At 36.3% G+C, this 18,798-nt stretch overlaps 1 protein-coding gene and 1 long non-coding RNA gene across 3 annotated transcripts; both read right to left on the reverse strand.

The window, feature by feature from the left end:
• Positions 1–4,910: 4,910 nt before the first annotated feature.
• Positions 4,911–6,158, reverse strand: LOC114544699. Of its 2 annotated transcripts, none has more exons than XR_003690516.1 (3): positions 5,900–6,158; positions 5,237–5,322; positions 4,911–5,027 (listed from the first exon to the last, which is right to left on the reverse strand). It is a non-coding gene; the product is annotated as an uncharacterized LOC114544699 (long non-coding RNA). The 2 variants fall into 2 exon arrangements; XR_003690515.1 differs by lacking the exon at positions 5,900–6,158 and adding an exon at positions 5,646–5,802.
• A 577-nt stretch (positions 6,159–6,735) lies between these two features.
• Positions 6,736–18,711, reverse strand: LOC114544700 (neurofibromin-like; the record flags this gene model as incomplete). The annotated part of the gene is made up of 39 exons (XM_028563267.1): positions 6,736–7,405; positions 7,638–7,690; positions 7,776–7,918; positions 8,002–8,102; positions 8,234–8,520; positions 8,594–8,640; positions 9,213–9,306; positions 9,382–9,736; positions 10,161–10,275; positions 10,363–10,424; positions 10,547–10,665; positions 10,735–10,839; positions 10,987–11,127; positions 11,234–11,351; positions 11,502–11,621; positions 11,765–11,854; positions 11,990–12,080; positions 12,440–12,537; positions 12,618–12,703; positions 12,867–12,984; positions 13,139–13,201; positions 13,516–13,656; positions 13,737–13,838; positions 13,946–13,993; positions 14,169–14,279; positions 14,352–14,480; positions 14,752–14,875; positions 15,031–15,086; positions 15,246–15,354; positions 15,490–15,588; positions 15,955–16,104; positions 16,175–16,272; positions 16,369–16,445; positions 16,623–16,704; positions 16,799–16,841; positions 16,946–17,038; positions 17,217–17,395; positions 17,507–17,802; positions 18,522–18,711. Coding segments are annotated over 39 exons (4,908 nt in total), but the record flags the coding sequence as incomplete, so codon positions are not given.
• Between the last annotated feature and the right edge of the window lie 87 nt (positions 18,712–18,798).

The raw sequence follows: 18,798 nt of genomic DNA on the forward strand, positions 1-18,798 counted from the left end.
CATTTTGGTCAATTTTGACCACTTTTTGAACTGTTCAAAAACTGTCTTAAAATGCTGCTTCCTAAGACTAATATCTTTCATTTTAGAGCATATTTGGTTGGTTTTTAGAAGAATCAAAAAGTGGTCAAAATTGGCCAAAACGGTAAGTCTTACCCCTTACCATTTTGGTCAATTTTGACCGCTTTTTGAACTGTTCAAAAACTGTTTTAAAATGCTAAAAATGGCTTCCTCAGACTAATATCTTTCATTTTAGAGCACATTTGGTCGGTTTTTGGAACACTCAAAAAGTGGTCAAAATTGGCCAAAATGGTAAGTCTTACCCCTTACCATTTTGTTCAATTTTGACCACTTTTTGAACTGTTCAAAAACTGTCTTAAAATGCTGCTTCCTAAGACTAATATCTTTCATTTTAGAGCATATTTGGTTGGTTTTTAGGAGAATCAAAAAGTGGTCAAAATTGGCCAAAACGGTAAGTCTTACCCCTTACCCCTTTGGTCAATTTTGATCACTTTTTGAACTATTCAAAAACTGTCTTAAAATGCTAAAAATGGCTTCCTAAGACTAATATCTTTCCTTTTAGAGCATATTTGGTCGGTTTTTGGAACACTCAAAAAGTGGTCAAAATTGGCCAAAATGGTAAGTCTTACCCCTTATCATTTTGGTCAATTTTGACCACTTTTTGAACTGTTCAAAAACTGTCTTAAAATGCTGCTTCCTAAGACTAATATCTTTCCTTTTAGAGCATATTTGGTTGGTTTTTAGAAGAATCAAAAAGTGGTCAAAATTGGCCAAAACGGTAAGTCTTACCCCTTACCATTTTGGTCAATTTTGACCACTTTTTAAACTGTTCAAAAACTGTCTTAAAATGCTAAAAATGGCTTCCTAAGACTAATATCTTTCATTTTAGAGCACATTTGGTCGGTTTTTGGAACACTCAAAAAGTGGTCAAAATTGGCCAAAACGGTAAGTCTTACCCCTTACCATTTTGGTAAATTTTGACCACTTTTTTAACTGTTCAAAAACTGTCTTAAAATGCTAAAATGGCTTCTTAATTGTCCAAAATGTTCAATCCAGACAGAGGTAGCCCAAGACAGACACAGGTAGCCCAAGACACATAATACTTCGTCTAAAAAAATTTTCGTCCTCAAAAAGATTTCTTTAAAATTCTTCGAAAATTTTTTTTTGACAAAGTATTATGTCTTGGGCTACCTGTGTCTGTCTTGGGCTACCTGTGTGTGGCTTGACTTTTTTCTTTGTAAAATTTAAGAAAAATAGAAAAAAACTAGAGAAATAGATAGAAAAAACTAGAAAAAAACAACTAGAAAAATAGAAAAAACTAGAGAAATAGAAGTGTAAAAACTAGAGAAAAAAACTAACTAGAAAAATAGAGAAAAAACTAGAGAAATAGAAGAAAAACTAGAAGAAAAAACTAGAGAAAAAAAAACTAGACAAAAAACACTAGACAAAAAAACTAACTAGAAAAATAGAAAAAAACTAGAAAAAAAACAAATAGAAAAATAGAAAAACTAGAGAAATAGAAGTAAAAACTAGAGAAAAAAACCAGACAGAAAAACTAACTAGAAAAATAGAAAAAAACAAGAGAAATAGAAGTAAAAACTAGAGAAAAAAACAAGACAGAAAAAAACTAGACAAAAAAAAAACTAGACAAAAAACTAAACTAGAAAAATAGAAAAAAAAACTAGAGAAATAGAAGTAAAAACTAGAGTAAAAAAAACTAGAGAAAAAAAAAATAAGTGAAAAAAAAACTAGAGAAATAGAAGTAAAAACTAGAGTAAAAAAAACTAGAGAGAAGAAAAAACTAAGTAAAAAAAAACTAGAGAAATAGAAGTAAAAACTAGAGTAAAAAAACTAGAAATAGAAAAAACTAGAGTAAAAAAACTAGAGAGAAAAAAAACTAAGTAGAAAAAAAAACTAGAGAAATAGAAGTAAAAACTAGAAAAAAAAACTAGAGAGAAAAAAAACAACTAGATAAATAGAAGATAATACTAACAGGGTTTTTTTTTAACTTAGAAAAAATACTAAAAAATACTAAGAGGTTTAATTTAGAATTGTCAAGTCACACAGAAGAACTTGCAAAATAAAAACACTAACACCACCAGGTGAAAAAGGTTTACTTCTTTAAACTTTACAAAGAAAAAAGTTATCTTTTTAAATCCAAGTTTTGAAAATTGTCACATAATTCATCACATTTCACACTAAAATATATGAATTAATGAATCTGGGTGCCTTTCAACTTTCTTCAACACTAAAGTAAAAAAAAGAATTTCATCAAAAAAATAATAAGAGAAAATATATTTAGAAAAAAAACTAACTAATACTAAGAAGAAATTAAAGAGAAAAGAAGTATAAGAAAAAGCCAAAGCAACTGCCAAAATCTTTTCAATTGTGAAAGCACAAGGAAAAACATGCAAAATCGAAACAAACACCACAAGACAAAAATCAAGTTTCTTCTTAAACTTTTCAATTCTTAAACTTTTCAAAAAACATTTAGAAGCAACTGCCAAAATCTTTTCAATTGTGAAAGCACACGGAAAACATGCAAAATCGAAACAACAAACACCACAAGACAAAAATCAAGTTTCTTCTTAAACTTTTCAAAAAACATTTAGAAGCAACTGCCAAAATCTTTTCAATTGTGAAAGCACAGAAAAACATGCAAAATCAAAACACTAACACCACCAGACAAAAAAGGTTTACTTCTTAAACTTTACAAAGAAAAATTTCTCTTTATAAATCCAAGTTTTGAAAATTGTCACATAATTGATCACATTTCACACATGTTATCACACACTAAAATATATTAATTAATGAATCTAGGATAGGGCTAAAATAATTCAGGTTCTTCAGGGGTGCCTTTTAACTTTCTTCAACTTCATTCATTCTAAAGAGAAAAAGCATTTCATCAATCCTTTTAGGCAAAAAGTGGCAGCAAAGTTTGTATTTTCAACCTGACATCATTATTAAAAGATATTACTCATTATCTTACTTTAGTCATCTGTTTTATGCCAATTATATTTTGCCATTTCAATAAAAAGAATGTGTCACATGCATATATTCAACCCAGACATATGTCACTATTTAATTTGAACACAGAAAAAACTGGGTATCACCCTTCTGAGTACTACAGAATATTAATCACAGGGAAATCAGAAAATTTTCTCCCAAGTTCTCCCACTTTTTTGTGGATATTTATTGTAAGACCACCACAGGAATTTTAGTAATCAGCCAGACTGGTTCAGCTGTTATAGCGTCAAGTTTCATCATTGGTTTCACACATGGTGACCATAGAAGCAAATTTCAATTTCATAGTTGTCATCTCAACAATGTAGTGGCTTTTTAAAATCAAATGCTGACAATCCATGACAGAATCAAATTACCTCTGTGAAGAAATCTTGTCACTTCCAATGTTCATCTGACAGTAAAGTTCATATCCACAGCTCATGTTGCACTCTTGACCAAGAAAAATCTTGAATATAGATATATAAATAAGACATGATTAATATAAAATTTCATTTTCAACTATCTTAACTATTGTCTAGTTTTTGGTCAGGTATTTTATGGTTATACTTCATCCCTCTACATATAACTATGGTTGCTATATTTATTTAAAGACCACCACAGGAATTTATTACTGGTGACATATAGTGAGCATAGAAGCAATGTTAACTTAGTAATCTTAACAAAATTTGTGACTGCCTGAGGATTTTCCAAAAAAAAATCCTAGTTGCAGCAAATTCCCCCTTATACTAAATAACAAAATATATACCCGGGTAGTTGATGTGTATTACAAGGTCACTACAAGAATTTCAGCTGCAAGGCTAATATAACTTTTGAAGGAACAATCGAATTACCTTTACGCAGAAATCTTGTCATTTCCAATGTTCATCTGACAGTAAAGTTCATATCGACAGTAAAGTTCATATCGACAGCTCATGTTGCACTCTTGACCAAGGAAAATCTTGAATATAGATATATAAATAAGAAGACATGATTAATATAAAATTCCATTTTCAACTATCTTAATCATGGTTACTTCATCCCTCAACATATAACTATGGTTGCTATATTTATTTAAAGACCACCACAGGAATTTATTACTGGTGACACATAGTGAGCATAGAAGCAATGTTAACTTATTAATCTTAACAAAATTTGTAGGCAGTTGATATGTATTACAAGGTCACTACAAGAATTTCAGCTGCAAGGCTGATATAACTTTTGAAGGAACAATAGAATTACCTCTGTGCAGAAATCTTGTCATTTCCAATGTTCATCTGACAGTAAAGTTCATATCCACAGTTCAAGTTGCACTCTTGACCAAGGAAAATCTTGAATATAAGAAGACATTATTTAATATAAAATTGCATTTTCAACTATCTTAATTATTGTCTAGTTTTAGCAAAAGGCACAAAAGACACAAGACACAACAGTAAAGTAAAATACTTAACTTTGACCAGACAGCACAACAATCTTGCTCAGAAAGGTCCGCGAACGGTCCACGTGTATGGGATCGCCATTTTGAATTCGGCGGCCGGGCGAGTCTTGAACTGATTTCTATTTTCTATTTCAACTGTTCTCTTGACGTTCGTCTTGATAACTGGCTGTTGAGATAAACGTTAATAACAAAATGTTCAGTTCTGCTACAGTCTATGGGTGCGGAAGTTGCTCATGACATAAATTTTCAGTACTAAAAAAATTATCATTGCAAGCAGAATTAAACTCGAAACTTTGTACGCAGAATATTTCATAACCTTGTACGCAGAATATTTCATATTGTATATGGCTTTTTGTTATTTCTGGCCAACAATTAGCAGAAGGCACACAAACATCAAAGTAAAATACTTAACTTTAACCAGACAGCACAACAATCTTGCTCAGAAAGGTCCGCGAACGGTCCACGTGCATGGTTTTCTTTGGCATCGCCATTTTGAATTTGGCCGGGCGAGTCTTCTATTTCATCTTTTTTCTCTTCACGTTCATCTTGACAACTAGCTGTTCAGATAAACCTATATACAACGAAAAAAAAGGGTTCGGCTCAGCTACACTGTACTCCTTAAGGAAGGCCTACGGCCTTCCCGTAGATTAGTGTAAAGGCCTACAAGTGGGAACTAGTCAACTAGCAGCGTGCGGGGGACCAAAACGCTCTAGGCAAACGGTCCCCTACTGGGGTCGGACAAAGCAACCGCAGATTACGCATATAATCGCCGGAACCCACCTTTTAGTCAACGGCGAACTCCTTCTTCCTCGAACAATCTTCAATCTTGCTGAGCTTCGATCTTGCTGTCCACCTTCGATCGCCACCTAATTAAAGAAATTTTTTTTAACGTTGAGATTACTTTTATAGGCGATAATTACCATGTGATCATAGCAGATCACGTGGTATGATAATGTACGACAACATGCCGATCAACTCCGAACATCATCGTGAGCGATGTTACTAAAAACGAATCGCTAAAAGCCTAGAAAAAAGTTGTCTTTTGAATTGTCGCTGTGTGCCGAATTCTTTGTATTTCTGATGTCAAACAATCCTATACTTTTTGGTATCATAAATATAAGCTCCTTTGTTTTGGAGACATACAACAGTTTTTTATTATATTTTAGCCAAAACATATAGCAGCAATTACCGATTCACTAAGTTCATTCTCATCTTGATTCACAAATTTTTAAAGGACTTGAATCGATTCCATGCGGTCTACAATAGCTGGGCGAACGTCTTACACCTAAAGTCAGTCAAAGATTGTTGTATCTCAATTCTTTAGCTTCAGTGATAAACAACATGAAGAAAAACATCACTTAATCACAGAAAACAACACAGATCAGTATACCATGTCACCATGAGAAACATTACAAGGCCTTTATGACCTCTTATAATAATTACCTTGGCAAACATTTTGCAAGAAAACTCTCACAAAGTCCAGTTAAATGATAACACTAAATGACATGCCTCCGATTTAGCTTTTGTTCTGCTCCGAGAAGGTCATCGTTGGCAGTTCCTTGGCTAGCAATAATAGAACAAAATTATTAGGACTCAATATTCTGGATGGCGTTGGCCTTGCAGCACTTGTCCACAGGATGTAAAATTGACAATCATCTCAGGCAGTCATCTCAGGCAGTCATCTCAAGCAGTCATCTCAGGCAGTCATCTCAGGCAGTCATCTCAAGCAGTCATCTCAGGCAGTCATCTCAGGCAGTCATCTCAAGCAGTCATCTCAGGCAGTCATCTCAAGCAGTCATCTCAGGCAGTCATCTCAGGCAGTCATCTCAAGCAGTCATCTCAGGCAGTCATCTCGGACAGTTTTTATCAAATTTACAAAATCACAACAAAATACTTTTGTTTTTGGCCGTGTTTGTTTTTGCGTGCAAAGACTGGGGGTGACTTAGTTTCAACTTCCGGTCAGTTGAAATCACTGCATACATCTTCAAGTTTAGGCTTAGCACACTTCAACTTTTTTTTCAACCCTATAAATCAATAAAAAAATCTCACAGCTCATCATCCGCGCTCATTTGAAATACAAAATAACATAAAAAATATATCGAACCATTCTTTCTTTTGCAAATATAAATTATTCCTTATGACCTTTCCAATACATTAATACAAGTTTGAAAAATATTACAAAATTACATTTTTATTCTTAAATCTATTCGTAGCCTTCTTTCTTTTGAATTGAGATGAAAATAAATTTAACTAAGGATAAAAAATCGTTTTTAGGACGATAGAATAAAATTGATGTTCACAATTCTCCACGAATATTACGTAAAAATTATAGTATATTCTTTGGTGCGTTAAAATAGAATTATTGGAACGGTGATGTCTTCCGAATTAATATTTTACTAAATTCGAAAATTATTGTGAAATTACTCACACTCTCACAGTTAACTTCTTCTGTACATTAATCACTGAATTCAAATTGTAACAAAAAATCGATAATAAATCTTTAGACTTCCCATTAGATTCAAAACACTAAAATATTTAACTGTGATATAATCACCATATTGAGTGGTCCAAGTATCAAACATCTGAATTACGATGCGACAATGCCCTCTTTAACTCTCTTTCCACCACACGTTGCGTTAGAGATCGTTTGCTTCGGCTTCTGTCCTTTTCTTTTCGTTCCTTGGTGCTCTTCCTTCGAGACGAAAGACTCCGTTTCATTGTGGGCGTGGAGATGTCTTCTTTCAATGCAGGATCATCTGGTATCGAGGTGAGCGATGATGAAAGGGAGGACTTTGAACGCAACGGAGGAAGCTCCACCACCTCTGGAGCTGGTTTAGCAAGAGACATACAGCTGGCTCTTAAACTGTCGTCCAATATCCCTCCACAACTCTCTAGAACACCTTCGGCGAAACGAACAAAGATCTGCGCTCGAGTTTCATACTGCAGTTCCTAACGAATTCATCAGATGGGAAATATTAATACAATTGTTATATGAGAAATGATAATCTCTTATTGATCCAGTGTTACTACAGGAGGAAACCTAAATTAAACTAACTTTATTTATACTGGATAGCTCTATCAGTTCTAAACTGTTCTTCCTAGAGGTTCAGTAAGGATCATCTCTTATTGATCCAGTGTTACTACAGGAAGAAACCTAAATTAAACTACAATGTAAGCTCACCCCTTGGTCAAAAAATGGACCAGCAAATTGACTAAAACCATCAAATCCAAATCCTAAATACAACAAGAGTGTAAAGAAAATACAAAGCGGGAGACTGACATGGAACAAAAAAGATGGATGTTAAATTAAAAAACTGGCCTTGCAAAAAGTTTGTTCCCAGTTGCTTTTCGGCAAAGTTTAGCGAAATTGTGGACTGCATGATAGTCTGGACTGCTTGAAGACATCCAACATCCTGACTGTGACCCAGGACCATCGCGAGCTTACTGCTTATCAACGAATAACTATGAGGGATACGAAAGTCAGCAATAGTTTCTTTTTTAATACATCAATCGTGCTATAGCGATGAATCTATATTATTACTTACATAACCGGAAAGACTTTGGGAAAAACGAGACTTGCCTCCGCCAAGACTTCAAATAAAAATTTCTCTAAAGCATCATCCTTTGTATGTCGGACTAAAGTCGACTAAAATAGCAAGAATAGCATTTCACTTTCAATGTTTTCTGTAAAAACGAAGGCTTCGTATAATAACCTTCGTGAAACATATTCAGAAATACATTCTACACCGCAAAATAAACGAACGCTTCCTTCCCTACCAATGTTGTCAGCAACAAAGCTTGTGTCTGCGTGTCATTTACCACCCCCGGATCCAGCAATCGGTTCTCAACTCCAGCTGGCCACAAAAATATTTCAGTTTCAGCCTCGGAGATTTGAGCAGGTCCCGGAGAGACGGGCGATTCTATCGTTATCATAACTGGACTGACAGGCATTGAATTTGGTGGCGTTATTGACGACTGGCTCTTCGGGATTGATTTCGGTCGGGCGTGAAGAGAACTATCAGGACGTAATTTAGCGCGGATTTCATCAGAGACAATTAACAACGCTGAAGAAGAAAGATGAATACATCCTTATCACCACAGTAATAAAGTTTAAAAATAAAAGCATCCTAACTTTACCTGAAAGATAAGGGATTGTTTCTTTATACACAGCAAATTTTTCTCTCCTGTAAAACAGATATAATAAAAACAAATTATAATTTTTTATTCTGTTTTTATTATTTTATTATTTTTCGTACACTGCAGAAATTGTACTCATTAAGACTACCACACTGGACCACCACGTTTGAGATATCTTCTTCAGGTAGTTCAGACACAAACCACGACAGCTTATTGTAGAATACTACCTACACTGGACCACTACGTTTGAGATATCTTTCGTAGGTAGTTCAGACACAAACCACGACAGCTTATTGTAGAATACTACCTACACTGGACCACTACGTTTGAGATATCTTTCTCAGGTACTTCAGACACAAACCACGACAGCTTACTGTGGAATACTACCTACACTGGACCACCACGTTTGAGATATCTTTCTCAGGTAGTTCAGACACAAACCACGACAGCTAATTGTCGACCACCTACACTAGAAATATCTTTTTCAGGTAGTCCAGACATAAACAGCGACAGCTCATTGTAGAATACTTCCTACACTGCAAAAACCAGATGATTGCAAAATACCATCCAGACAGCATCTCTGTATGTAACACAATAAAGAGATGGGAAAAAGCCTTACACATGATTTGTTCGATGTTTTCCTGCGATGTTTAGCATGAGATTTAAAATTCGGATGGCTCGAGTGTTTGTTGATGAGCTGCCATGACGTAAACCTGAAGATGAAGTAGAAAATATCGTTATTATCCGATACACAATCCACGATCATATCTGATCATCAACACTGTTACCTTTTAACAGATAAGCAACAAGGGCAAAATGAAAATTGTTCGCAAAGGCCACGCCGATGATATGATCCAGTTGTTTGCAATGCCACTCCATTCTTGGATCTTTACGGAAATTCAGAAGGACTTTGTCAACACTCTCGTTATCGAACGCACCTTGCGACTCCAGGGTTAGCAAGGACTGTTCAAGCAAAGCTAGACCAGCCGGGTAAAGCCCGTTTTCCGCCAGTTGAAGAGTACCGATAGCGATCCAAAACGAAGCCGTGTGGAATCTCGACGATTTGTCCAAGATTGTCAGGAGACGAGTGAAACACATTATGACACCCTCGATAAGACTAACATCACTGAAATCATTCAGAGCCTGCAATAAGAAAGACATTTCACGAGAAAGTTCTTTAAAGATGGAGCATATCACTGTTTAAATGGATCAATAAGAGATGATCCTAACTGGCCCTCTAGGAAGAACAGTTTAGAACTGATAGAGCTATCCATTATAAATAAAGTTAGTTTAGTTTAGGTTTCCTCCTGTAGTAACACTGGATCAATAAGAGATGATCCTTTCTGGACCTCTAGAAAGAACAGTTTAGAACTGATAGAGCTATCCAGTATAAATAAAGTTAGTTTAGTTTAGGTTTCCTCCTGTAGTAACACTGGATCAATAAGAGATGATCCTTACTGGACCTCTAGGAAGAACAGTTTAGAACTGATAGAGATATCCAGTATAAATAAAATAGTTTAGGTTTTCTTCTGTAATAACAAAGGTTCGTAAACGGTTGTTTTAATACCTTTATAAAAACAAGTAGAAGTTCTCTTATTCGAGCATCATCAATTTCTTTACAAGCACAGCCGTAAACGATGACAGCTCTGGCCTGGAGTGGCGGGTTGTATTGAAAAGCAAATCTAAAGAAAAAGATAAAACCTCTAGAAAACAGCTTAACTGAAGTAAAGAATGCAGAAGAAGAAATAAACAGAACAACATTAACATACTCCATTGTCAATTTCGTCCACGTCTCCAGCCACGTACAGTTGGGAATGTCTTTCATGCATGCCTTGAAAAAACATGAAAATTAAAAGAAATAATCCTACATAGGCACTTTCAGTTTTTATTGTTTGAGAGGAAATTTGGGTAGGATTTATTGATCCATACATCGCTAAACTCTCCACATCTTACCTCAACAACTTCAAGAAGAGAATTTGCAATCGTTTGTATGGATGTCATATGGATTTTCTCCGAGTCTCTCAGGTTGATCATGTGTCTACCGCCGCGGTATGACGACTGAAATGCGCGAACTGGGGCCGACTTACTTGAGAAATGCCTACGGATACAGAATATTTAACAAAAGCCATTTGTCCGGAAACCTGTCAAAATTTTCGCACAAAGATATCTCGACTTACCAAAAAGAAGATAAAATTTAGGAAGAGAAAACTCTGACATGCGAAGCCGCAACAAACGCTTCGTTTCATCTAAAAAGAAAGCAAAAATAATTTAGCAAATATTCCCACCACATTACTTAATCCAGGATTAGCGCTAATACTGAATTGAGTTAGTTAATCCGCTTATTTCATCTGACTATTTACAAATTGTCACCAGACAGATATATGAAAACACACCTGGCAGCTCAAGTGATGTACATGTGGACAGCGACTGGATAACATTGATGAGAATACCGTGAACGGTTGCTCTGAGGAACAAGGGACCCATGCATACCAAACTGATGATAATGTGAAACAGGTGAGGTAGATTATTTGCAACTAAATGAAGACATAATGAGGTAAACACCAAAAATGGTAGCTATTCATCCCCACTGTATATTTGACTCACTCTTAAAAACGAGGATGGCATAAAAAACTGTCTTACCATCGAGAGAATCGTTAAATGACAACATTAAAAGATATCGACTTAAAATCGCTATGTCCTCCCACATGAGATGTTCTTCAAGACGCGGTGTTGGGGTTATCGACGTCTTTCTTATCAACTGAAAAAAATTACAAGCATTCGATTATAATTATATTTAAAAAGCGACAACCAGCCACCTCTTCATGCTCATCGTTTCTTTCTAAAATGCCTTGTGAAAACGACAGCAGCCAATTCTTCGTTCAAATGACTTATGAAAAGGACAGCTTACCATCAAAAGTCTATTGATGAACTTGCTGGACACAACATTGACGTTAGCGGTGGCCAAGGCAACTGAGGTATCTGCCATTACTTCGGCCTTTACTGAGCCCAGTCCCCCTGCCGTACTGGCCTTAACGAAGATAAACCAACCAGTTAATACAAGCATCGTAATCATACCATGCATTATCCAGTAATAATCGATAAGCTAATGGTAAAACAATCGCGCAATCCAAATGGAAATCTTTGAAATAAGATCGTGGAGGAGACACTCACTTTAATAAAACTATCTAGAACGGTATCAACTAACTCCGTGACTTTTCCCATATTTCCCCAGATTTTTGCTTGAATTGATGGATACATGGCCTGGAATAAAAATAATAGTTAATCACAACTCAAACGTGGTAAAAATACCTCTATCACCCATTTATTGCTCCCCAGTTATTTCAAAATGCTGTTTGATATTCTCTGACGATCCTGAATATAATGTTTATTGCTCACCCCTTTTTCAGCAATGGTCAGTTCAATTAAGTCTTCAAGAATTGCGTTCACTTGCGCACGCTTTGTTCCTTTACTTAGTTCCTTGCAATAACTGAAAGAGAAGCCTCACAACATCACTGGATGTCACCTTATTTAAGCTAACTTCGGTCAGACATGCATGTTGTCCAAGCGGCGTTTCCACAAACGACTATCTATCCGTGTACATCATCCTAACCTATTTTAATCTTCAGATTAAAGTGGATGTCAAGTCAGTTCTGTACATCAGGCCTGCTCGTATCAACGCGAGGGCCGAAATTTTCTGAAGATAAACTCTAATTCACACTCATTTAGAACCGAAGCGAACCTAAGTTGTGACATTCAGACATCTTATCACATCTTTGAAAAGTATTAAAGTTCAAAATTCATCTAGTCTTGCACTTTAACCAACATGTAGCTACATTTTATCCTTACCGTGATAAATTTGGAAACCAAGGTGCCATATACTCCAAGCAAAGATGTTTCAGCTCGTGGTTGGATTTCTTAAAACCTGATATGCATTCTTGTAGAAACTAAAGCCAGAAAAATGACAATAAATTATCAAACTACCACCAAAATAATCGTCAAAGTTGACGACTAAATTCAGCGTTACCTCTAAGGTGAGATGTGGTTCCTTGCTCGCCAGATTGCTGGATATACCAACAATGAATATTGTGTTGTTTGCAGGAATACATAATCCTTAAAAAAGAAAACAATATCAACTGCTAGGTATTGGTAATACCATTTACTGTCACGTCTTCTCACTTCAGTCACCGTATTCAACAAACAAGCCTCTGGACTTGGATATTTTTTAGGGTCAGGTACTTCAGATAAAATCAAGTAAATTTTGTGCAAACTTTACCAGTTCCTTCAAAGAGTCGCTCCTCAATTTTGAAATGAAAAACAGTCGTAAGAGCACAGAGTAAGTTGTAAGCAGCCAAACGTAAACTTGGATCTCTCGTGCCAAGGTTGAGCAATGCCTGGAACAAAAAGCGGTAAAATAAGAGGAATTTGTGCAGTCGTCTGTACGAAATCCGCGAGTAAATTTTACTCGTTTTCCATCCTGTGGGTGACACAGTTAACATAGTTGCTAAATCAGGCCTCTCTCCATCAAGCATATTAAACCTAACCTACCATGTTTAACAGAGTTCCGGGTACATCTTTGGGAAGAATTTTCTTTGTTGCAGCCGTTTGGTTCTAAATCAGATGAAAAAGTATAGACATGCATATAAGGTTTGCTGAACTGGTGAACAAGGTTAATTTCTTACCCAACGGGGATAACAATTGATAAAACCAGCGAAGTTTTACCACTAAAGCCATTTTATCCACTTCGAAATCCCAACCAAAAGTTTGTTGAAACCATAAACATATTTGAAACCATAGCTACATATAACTTCAGGTATACAGCCATCACTTTGTGTAAGCTTCATGAAAGCTCCTGCGATTTGGCTCATAACCGCAGTTATATTAGGACTACGTTAAAACAAGCAAATTCGGCTCAATGAACTTACTTGTTGAGACATTAACCATCGCTTCTTTAGGTGTGTGACGGCCTGGACTATTTGATCGGATTCGTTGCTCATGTACAAGATTCCCGCGGCTGTCTTAAACTTCATCCAAAATAGATTATCGTCAGTACTTTGAGAGATGACCTTTGAATAAAAAAAATAGATCACAAAATTTAGAGGTTCCCCTTGTGACTGTGAATTCTACAGAACTCTTGGAATCTTACATCTTCGATTTCGTTTGGATAAAATATATCCTTGATATAGAAACTGTAGCCCAAAACTTTGTGTTTTTCTGACGTCTGAATCTGTATGCAGTTTGGCCCGATCTAATAAAATAGAAGATTTAAGAATTTAAGACCAAATATCGAAGGTGTTTGCCAACATAAATTGGTACACCATTAAATTAATGAGGTGAAGAATTTTAGAACAATACCTTAATAAAAACTGAGACTTTATAATGAACTTTAATGGCGTTAAAAATCTGCAACGAATGATAAATTTTAGTCTGATTCTAAAGAATACATAATTTTACTGAACTGCACTACAAAGTCTAGCCAACTCCTCACTTTATCACTTAATGAAAGAGTCAAGTGTAGGAAAGAGTTTCGTTTAGGCTGGTTCAAAACTGCAGGAAAACGCTTTCAATGCCAACTCACATTTAAATCCTTCTCTGAAGATGTAGTCGAGCTTGGCAATCCTAATTCCTCCGGTGAAATGTAATCGTTGAATTTACTCAGATTGTCGATGACTATCACTTGGTTATGATGCTAAAAAATCAATGAAGATTGTGTTTGAGCTTTTCCACAACCATTAACGATCACATATAATAGATTTCGTACCTTAAAAGGTGCAAAAAACCTCTCATTTATTTTGATATATTCCTTCATGGCGCTATTCATGTTGTAAACATAAACAGTTTGAAGATTTGTGACAGGGAGAAGTGATATACCATTCTTTAACGATGTAACCTGACAATGAAGAGAATAAATACGAGTGGCTGGATAAGGCTGTTATCAGATTGAATAATAGATGGTTTGCACATGAGGTAATAGGGAGATTTAGCATGAGGACGTGAACGTCAAAGAAGACGTGAAAATGACGAATAAATGGCGTGATGCGCCCAAATATGGACATGCCACGCCATTTACTCGCCATTTTCACGTCGTATTTGACGTTCACGCCCTCGTGAATAGCAGCACCAAGCGTGACTCTGACGTCACAGGCAAGCACGTCACTCACCTTCATTTGATTCGACTTTGCTGTCTGCGTGATGTCACATACCAGTTCCCAGGCTTGACCGTGTAAGGCTTTCAGCATCAACAGCATGTGATAAATTAAACGATCCGGGCTGATTATGTCATTTCTGTTAATGGACAAATCACATTTTCAGGTTTCAAATCAGACGGCAAAGTTAAGGTATTATGGTATGCGTGGTTATGATACTGTGAACATAGAAGGTAGAACTGCTAGCGACACATCTCAGATGTATGGACACCGTGAATAGGTTAAGATCCTCACCTAAATCGTCGAGGAATAAAATAAAACACGGGATTACCATTCTTTGATCTCCCTTCCTATAAAAACAAGCGATGAAACTTTATCAAAAACTCCATTAATGTTGTGCAAATCAAATAGGTAGGAATTGTGACTTGACCCGATGGCTTCATTGTATGTTGATTGTTAATCTTTAATAATAGACGTCGATGCCAACCCAGTGTCCTTACGGTCCTTACCTGATAGAAAATCTTGAGATTCTTGATTTCCTCAAGATCTCTCTCCCCTGTATCAGCGTGACGTGCCATGAATTCCTCAAAATCAGACGAGCCTCCCTGAGTTGTCCATCTGTAGGATTATTACAGATGAAAGATTATTACAGATGTTTTTGGGACGATGATGAATATATTTGCACCCACATATAGAACCCGCGGGAGCCTTGTTGACCTTCAGTTTACGACAATAGTTCAATAGACTACTCACTTCTTTTGAATTTGCAATCTCTGAGGATCCGGCGGTCCCAGTCGAGCTAACAATGTTGTCAACTTTTCAAACACCCCTCGGCCGTAAATTTTGAATTCTCTGCAAGAAAACAAGCATTACTTGGATTATTAACTCCCAACGTTAATAAATTGTGAATCACAATCTTCTGGGGCAGGTTGCACGAAAGCAGGATAGCGCCATCCACTGGACTAGGATTCTTTAACCGTTGTAAAAATGTTGGAAAAGCAATAGAATTACATATTTTGAGCTAACAATTATTATTGAGAACCCCAAATTTAGGAATACCAAAGTTTAAATCAGTGTGTACCAACAACGGGCAATCTTAGAGCGATTGAAGGAACTAGTGTCTGGCGGATAGCTTCATCTAGATTTCGTAGAATCGCTCTCTGTATGATAGTGACAAGTGAATTTAGAGAACAAAATGGCAGGCTCTACATTTCTCACCCCCTTGCAGCCATGTATAATCCGATCTTTTCCTGACTGCTCCATAACATGCGATGAAGTGAGAGAATATTCGCATCACTGACGAATGAATAAACATCTCTGTCATCCTGTTTAAGCGAAGGACGGTGCAACGAGATTTTCTCGAAGTACCTACAAGAGATTAATTCTTTTTCACGTAGTTCTGACACAAGCCAACAGAACAACACCAAATTTGACTTACTGCTGCGTTTTGGTGAGGTTTTCCTTCAAAAAGCCATTCAAAGGTTCCATATGTTTTTCTTTTGTAAACAACATATTGTTGGCCAAACTTTGAAGAATCTGTAAAAGCAAAAGCAGACATGATAATCTGTACAACCATGGTCCAAAAACTGTGGTATTTCTAACAGCTAAATCATTACACATCGCGTCTTTTACCTTGGACAAAAACATCAGACCTCTTCTAATATTTTCCGGAGGAGGATGATCCACAATACCAAGCATTTGTGGGGAATCTTAAAATACAAAAATTCTCGTTTATTCACGATAATATTAAAACACCATTAGACCTCTTCTTTCCACGAAAACGCGTAATCACATTTCAAGGTGAATTTCTTGAAAATCTACTAAAATTATCCATCAACTCTTGAGTTTAAACGCCCTTTTAGGTTTCGTCAATGAAAAAAACTTACTTATCGCAGGATTGATGAAACGAAGGAATATGGCGCTGCCGACAGCCTCGGCTTTGTGCTGACGAAATCTTTGACTAACAACCTAAAATTGAAAAGCGATTAATTCACATGAATTGCTCCGGATTCTTTGTCGCACGAGTGAAATTCTCCGCGTTACAAACGTACACAACACGAACCTTCTTTAGACAGTAACAAAGTAACTTCAGTGCATTTGGAAAACTAGAAAATATCAAGCAACCATTGACATATAAATTGACAGAAAAACTTGCGTTCGGTTCGTCGATATGCATGCATGTAGTAAAGATAACAACGTTGGATCTTACTTGTCGAGAGATTCATAAAAATGGGTAAGAAATTTCTCAGCCAAATTGATTACGTTTTGGGTATTTTCCTCCAAACTTTCTCCCTCTTCCAGCCTATACAGTAAAACAGTTGTACTTTTTGTCTAAATTATATTGTACTGGGGTCGATTGAAGCAATATTCATTCAGATTGATAAACTCGTCAATTGTTAGTCACTTCTTATAATCTTACTGCGTTCATAGCAGTTATTAAATACAGGAAGAGAAGAAGAAGTTAAAAACAAAACGCTGACCTGCTTGGATCGAGTTCAAATGTGGTGTTAAGATTTTCCTGTTTAAGCAAAGGTCTTATGAGCGGACCAAGGAGGTAGTGGATGTAGTTGGTACCGAAGATCTTGAAACAGAACGTGGTCACTTTAGTTGCCAGCGTGTTGCCTCGAAACAGGACGTGGTAACCTTCGCAGTTCCTGACCTAGGATGACAAGAGAAATATGGTCAAAATATGTAGCTATGCTTTGAATAATCTCACGCACATGATCAGACTATTGATATGTTGTTAACTAACACGATTCATATACCATACCTCTTGAGAGAGTATATTCCACAGAAACTGGTACAAGAGATTCATCGCGTCAAATAAAGTTACCAAAACCTGCGCTAAATCATCCTGTTCATTTGACGGCACGACATTGGCTAACGCCACAGCCAATAGGAGTTCTCCCTTTTCACCCATGGTCGCCATTAGGTTTGCAAGCTGCTCATAGCGATCACGAGTGGCTGTTTCCGCCAGCGTATCGAATTCTGTTCCTTGATTGAGGATTTTCATTAAAACTTCCATGAAGATCGCTCTTGTAGCAAGGTCGGCATGATAGCCAAGACCTACGAATATGCAATTAAGTATAAATAAAGTTAGTTTAGTTCTAGGTTTCCTCCTGTAGTAACACTGGATCAATAAGAGATGATCCTTACTGGACCTCTAGGAAGAACAGTTTAGAACTGATAGAGCTATCCAGTATAAATAAAGTTAGTTTAGTTTAGGTTTCCTCCTGTAGTAACTCTAGATCAATAAGAGATGATCCTTACTGGACCTCTAGGAAGAACAGTTTAGAACTAATAGAACTATCCAGTATAAATAAAGTTAGTTTAGTTTAGGTTTCCTCCAGCAGTAACACTGGATCAATAAGAGATGATCCTTACTGGACCTCTAGGAAGAACAGTTTAGAACTGATAGAGCTATCCAGTATAAATAAAGTTAGTTTAGTTTAGGTTTCCTCCTGTAGTAACACTGGATCAATAAGAGATGATCCTTACTGGACCTCTAGGAAGAACAGTTTAGAACTGATAGAGCTATCCAGTATAAATAAAGTTAGTTTAGTTTAGGTTTCCTCCTGTAGTAACACTGGATCAATAAGAGATGATTCTAACTGGACCTCTAGAAGAACAGTTTAGAACTGATAGAGCTATCCAGTATAAATAAAGTTAGTTTAGTTTAAGTTTCCTCCTGTAGTACACTGGATCAATAAGAAATGATTCTTACTGAACCTCTAGAAGAACAGTATAATAATTATTATGATAATGATTTAACACAAGTTTCATACCAATAGCATGAGTTAGACCAGCATCGATATTGGCGCTGAGCAGGTTCGACATGGCGGCCACGGTGCACTGATGTAAGTTGTCATGATATGTTAAGATACTCTTTTGACGCTTCTTCTCCAGAGTAGCGTCATTGTGGTCTTCACCAGGCCCAACACAACGACTCAGCAAGTTGAGAACAGTGTGAAATATCTGGAGAGAAAGCAGATGCAGATATAGTAATTTTCATTCCCTGCACACTTTCAGTTGACGCACGTCATACCTCTTGAGAAAGACTTA

This window comes from Dendronephthya gigantea, unplaced genomic scaffold (assembly GCF_004324835.1).
Source record: "Dendronephthya gigantea isolate DGI-Jeju-01 unplaced genomic scaffold, DenGig_1.0 000910F, whole genome shotgun sequence".
In the NCBI taxonomy this organism is placed as follows: domain Eukaryota; kingdom Metazoa; phylum Cnidaria; class Anthozoa; order Malacalcyonacea; family Nephtheidae; genus Dendronephthya; species Dendronephthya gigantea.